Below are 5,814 nucleotides of genomic sequence, written 5' to 3'. Positions count from 1 at the left end.
AGACCCAGCTATAACACTCTTGGAAATACACCCAAAAGATGCCCCATCATGACACAGCGACATGTGATCATAACAGCCTTTTTGTGATAGCCAGAAGCTGGAAACAACCCAGATGTCCCATGACAGAAGAATGGATACAGAAAATGTGGTTCATTTACACAATGGAATACTACTCAGTTATTAAGAACGAGGACATTCAAGTTGTGCAGGCAAATGGACGGAACTAGAAAATATCATCCTGAGTGAAGTAACTCAGGCCCAAAAGGACATGCATGGTATATACTCCCTAATAGGTGAATATTAGCCCTAAAAATTACAGAATACCCAAGATACAGTCCACAGAACTCAAAAAGGTCAACAAGCTGAAGGGCCCAAGTGAGGATGCCCCAGTCCCACTTAGGGGGAGAGAAAGCAATCACAAGTGAGGAGGAGGGGGGGACCTGGATGGGAAAGGGGACAGAAAGGGGAAGAGGGGAACATGACCAGGTATTGGTTGGGGAAAAAGGACTGAAGCCCGTATAGCCAGCAGAAAGAATCAAAACAGGCAACCTTGGAAGGTACGAGGTGGGGGGACCCTACAGAATGTACCTGAGATCTGAGAGGTGAGTCTCAGGACTTAAAGTGGGGAGAGGGAACTTGTAGCGCCCACCTCCAGCAGTAAGACAGGGCATCAAGTGAGGGAAGAGGTTGCCCTCCCACAGTCAAAACTCTGACCCATAATGTCCTGTCTGAAAACACTGCAGGGACAAAGAACCTGGGGAAAAGGAAATCCAGCAACAGGCACAAAGAGGGATCCAGCTCAAGGGGAGGTCCCAAGGCCTGACACTATTACTGAGCCTATGGAGTGCTCACAAAAAGGGACCTAGCATGACTGTCCTCCAAAGGACCCAACAAGCAGCTGAAAGAGACAGATGCCAATATTTACACCCAACCAATGGACAGAAGCTACTGACACCTGTGACTGAATTAGGGAACGGCTGGAAGAGGACCAGCAGTCTCAACTAACCTAGACCCCTCAAGAGCTCTCAGACACTGGACCACCAGGCAGGCAGCATACACCTGCTGATATGAAGCCCCCAACACATACATAGCAAAGGACTGCCCAGTCTGGGTTCAATCAGTGAAGCCACACCTAACCCTCAAGACATGGAGGCCCCAGGGAATTTAGAGTTCAGGTGGTGTGGGGGTAGGCAGTGGGGGGATATCCCTGTGGAGACAGGGTGGGGAGGAGGTATGGGATGGGGAACAGTCAGAGGTGAACTGTTCCCTCCTAAATTAAAACCCATCAACATTTTTCACATTTTCTCCTTCATATCACCTCTATCCTAGCCCTATGAAACTTAGTTCTCAGGGAGGATTTGAGGTCATGTCATAATTCTGTTGTTATATAATTTTATGACATTCCGTTGTGTACATGCACTATATTTTCATCATATATCTGTCAGTTGTAGGACAGTTAGGGTTTTTTCCCTATTTCTTAGCTATTGGGAATAGAGTAGTAATGAAGATGGCTAGGCAAGTATCTGTGGAATAGGGTGTTGAGTCCTTTACACATATGCCAAGAAGTGGTATAGCTGTGTCATATAGTGGCTGCACCAGTTTGCAGTCTCACCAACAATGAATGAAATTTCCCCTATTCCCCTCATTTAGGGAGCAGGGATCAAGACAGGGTTTCTCTCTGTAGCACTAGTTATCCTGGAACTTGCTCTGTAGACCAGGCTGGCCTTGAACTCACAGAGATCCACCTGCCTCTGCCTCCTGAGGGTTGGGATTACAGGTCTGTGCCACCACCACCCAGATTCCCACATCTTTTCCAGCATTTGTTGTCAGTTGTTTTGACACCAGCATGACTGGAGTAAGATGAAATCTCCTAGTTATTTCCGGGGGTGTTGCTTTGTTTTGGTTTCAAAACATGGTCTCTCTGTGGCACACAGGCTATTCTATAATTCATTGTATAGATAAGGATAGCCTCAAAATCTCAGAGATCCACCTGCCTCTGCCTCCTGAGTGCTGGCATTTATGATGTACAACACCAAGTCTGGCTCAAAGTTGTTTTGATTTTCATTTTCCTAATTGCTAATGGTGGTAAACATTTGAGATATTTATTTCTTAGCCATTTCTTCTGGAACTCCCTGCGCAGAGCCATAACATGTTTTTTTAATGAAATGTTTGTTTGCTTGTTTGTTTGTTTTGACACTTTGGTTGATTAGTTCCTTATTCTGAATATTAATCCTCTATATAACTGTATAACTGGCAGACTCTCTCCCACTCTTTGGGCTTTTTCCTCACTTTATTATGTCATTAGCTATGCAGAAGCCTTTTAGTTTTACAAGGTTCCACTTCTCAGTTGGCATCCTTCATTCCTAGGAAAATGAAGTCCTATTCCGGAAGTTCCTTCCTACACCTTTATCATGTAGGGTGGATAGCTACCTCCTCCTGGAGGTCTTACCCAGTAGTTTCAGTGTTTCAAGTTTCACTTTGGGGTCTTTGATTCTTTTGGAATAAGGTGCCCTCCTCTTCCTCCTCCTTCTCCTCCTCCTCCTTCTTCTTTTTCTACTTCTTCTTCTCCTCCTTTCCTTCTCCTTCTTCTTCCTCTTCCCCCTTTCACCTACCCTCTTTTTCTTCCTCCTCCTGCTTTCATGTTTTTAAATAATCACATAATTTTCATCTTAGCTTTCTTCAAACCCCTTCTTGATCCTTCTGGAAACTATGGCCTTTTTACCTTTGGTTATTATTGTTTTACACACACACACACACACACACACACACACACACACACACCTGCTCTCAATATTCTTTGCCTGTCTGCCATTATTTGTGTGGGAATAGAGTCCTATGAGATTTCCTTCTTCCATGTGAGCATGTGTACTGGTACTACACTCTAGGAAGTTGAAAAAGATCAGAGTTTCTAAAGTCCTAAGTGGATGTGTGCTGCTTGTATGGCCACAGATATGACAAGGACTCCAAAACCTCCATCCCATAGGAAAAGAGTAAAGCCTTACTCCTAAGGGGTTCATATATGTAATGATGTAATGTGTGCAAAAAAAAAAAGTCCACCATAGCTTTCTCCCAGTCCCCTGGATATTTATGGCCTGAAGACTGCTACCCTACAGTGATGTCTTAATCTGCCATTAATGAAACCTGTCCCCTTGTACAGCTCTAAATAATAACTCTGTATGTATAAACCCTGCCTTTGGCTCTCAGACCACTGCAATGGGAATCCAAGAAATTGGGATTTTCCTAAGAATCTCATGTTGAGAAAAGTAAAAGAATGAATCTTATTACCAACCAGAGGAGTTTACTTCCTGAAGAGAGATTTCACTTAGTTCTAACAACTTCTCACACAACCTTATGAGAGAAATAAGCATGGTGTTAATGCTGGGTGGGTCCATACCTCAGACATTCAAAGCCAAAAATGAGGGAAGAAGGTGGCAACCTCCTTACAACAGCTGTGGGCCAAGCAGTGACATGATGCCATTAATTCTCGTGGCACTATTGGTGCTGAGATTCTGGACTATAGTCATAGTGCCACCATGTTCTTGCAAGAACAAGTGCTGACAATGGAATGTGCACATTGACACGAACATACTTTTATACTTTAAATCTTGAAGAATTTTTAAGAGTGGCCTAAATTTTAGTTGCTACATGTTTGAGTGGTACTACGATATGGGATGGCAGATTACTGGACTAGCAATGACAATAAAAATGGATGGATCTCTGATATCGTTAGATAGCTCAGTTAACACACAAGAACATGAAACATGATTCTTTGTTGTGATATGGCCACTAAATCCACTTAAACTCATGTAAAGGGCTAAAAGCTTTAATATTTGTTGATAGCTACCTCCTCCTGATACTCCTTGTTCCCTCTTCCCTCCTCCCTCTCCATAATTCCTTTTCTCATAGATCTGATAAAACACCTGACAGACACACCTTAAAGAAAGAAGGGTTTATTTTGGCTCCACTTTCAACAAATCCACTGCATCACAAGAGGAAACAGCTGGTTGCATTGCATCCATAGCTGTTACGTTAAACTTAGTGAAAGTCAACACTGTGATAAAATTCTAGGTACAGATAATGCCAGAGACATGGACCTGAATGGACTGATCTGCCACCATGACAAGGGCCAAGATTCCACATTCTGGTTTAATATTTTTTCAACTGACCTTACACTTTAGCAGAGTGCTTGTCCACTCCTAGAATTCTCTTCACTGCATTCTTTACATCTTTGTTTCTTAAGGTATAGATCAGAGGATTAAGGCTGGGGGTGACTATGGTGTAAAAAAGGGTAAAAAATTGTCCTTCCTCATGGGATATGGTATTCTGTGGTTTCATATACATGTAAATGAGTGTTCCATAAAACAGGGTTACTACTGTGAGGTGAGAACCACATGTATTAAGGACCTTTCTCCACCTTCTCGCTGACTTGATCTTCATCACAGCCTGGGTGATAACTGAATAGGAGATGAGGATTAGAGATAGAGGTACTAAAAGAAATATAACTCCAAGAGTAAACACAACAATCTCAATTACTCTAGAATAAACACAAGCCATCTTGATCAATGCTGGCATTTCACAGAAAAAATTATCCACTTCCCGGTGCCCACACCTTGGTAACTTCAAAGTTAAGGAACAAAGAATTAATGCACTGCCAAGACCACCCAACCATGCTGACAGCACCATCTTCTGGCAAAGAACAGGGTTCATTATCACTGTGTAGTGAAGAGGTTGACAGACAGCAGCATATCGGTCATAGGCCATCACAGCCAAGAGGAGACATTCTGTGGCTCCCAGGTCCAGGGCAAAGAAGAACTGAAGTGCACACCCTCCATATGTAATAGACTTCTTAGAGCCCCATAGATTTACCAGCATCTGTGGGACAATGCTAGTTGTATAACACAGGTCCACAAAAGACAAATTACATAAGAAGAAATACATGGGAGTATGGAGCTGAGAGTCCAGATAGGACACTAGAATAATGGTTGTGTTTCCTACAAGAGTCACGATATAGAAGACAAAGACAACTGCAGAGATGATGTGCTCCAGTTGGGGTCGACTGGAAAATCCCAGAAGGATGAAGTCTGTCTCAGAGCTTTTGTTATTTATTTCCATTGCTCCTTAGGAAAGGCTGGGAAACAATATTATAATAATCAAATTTTATTTCAGCATTTTGTGGAATGGAAAGTCTCTGACTTTTGTCATTTGTGTCTAAAATCCCTGCATCTGCCTGTGTCTTCTTATTGACCATAAGTAAATTTTAAAATATTTGTCGGTGACCAGAGCATCTCCATAGTTACTTGTAGCTGAGTGATTCTATAATGTGCTGAACTCAGTCCCTGTGCATTATAAAACACTGAAAACTATGAATATTTAGTATCATCTCACTCATTTTGGGTTAAAGCATAAAAATTATAAAAGTAAGTTTACACACTATACATGTATAATATATACATACAAATGTGTGTGTATGTGCGGTGTGTGTGTGTGTGTGTGTGTGTGTGTGTGTGTGTCAGGGTTTTGAACTGTTACTTGTGGTGGCCTTGAACCACCATACCCTGCTGGAATAGAAAAGATCTTGAAATTTTCCTCTGGGACTATGGCATTTATTACTTGATTGCAATTAATATTTCCTTTATCAAAGAAGATGGGCTTCAAGCAATTATCTTATTTTTACATGCTCCTCCACTTGATAACAGAATCACATTTTCTTATATTCATTTACAGATGCCTAGATCCCAGCCATTATAATGATCATAATCACACCACGTCCTCCTATTCCTTGTCTTCTGAGTTCTTTTCTATTCAACATCATGG

The 5,814-nt window shown here is 42.0% G+C and overlaps 1 protein-coding gene across 1 annotated transcript; it reads right to left on the bottom strand.

Annotated features, from left to right (window-relative positions):
• Positions 1–4,167: 4,167 nt before the first annotated feature.
• LOC127665078 (olfactory receptor 2W1-like) lies at positions 4,168–5,112 on the bottom strand. The gene has a single exon (XM_052157456.1). It carries the CDS (start codon positions 5,110–5,112, stop codon positions 4,168–4,170), a length of 945 nt encoding a protein of 314 aa, XP_052013416.1.
• Between the last annotated feature and the right edge of the window lie 702 nt (positions 5,113–5,814).

The sequence above is a fragment of the Apodemus sylvaticus genome, chromosome 14, assembly GCF_947179515.1.
Source record: "Apodemus sylvaticus chromosome 14, mApoSyl1.1, whole genome shotgun sequence".
Taxonomy (NCBI): domain Eukaryota; kingdom Metazoa; phylum Chordata; class Mammalia; order Rodentia; family Muridae; genus Apodemus; species Apodemus sylvaticus.
Note: the sequence above shows the minus strand (reverse complement) of the source record. Positions and strands in the feature narration are given on the sequence as shown.

What these genes read in the sequence shown, in the direction of transcription:
- LOC127665078 (XM_052157456.1), bottom strand. Translation starts at nt 5,112, where the DNA reads ATGGAAATAAATAACAAAAGCTCTGAGACAGACTTCATCCTTCTGGGA.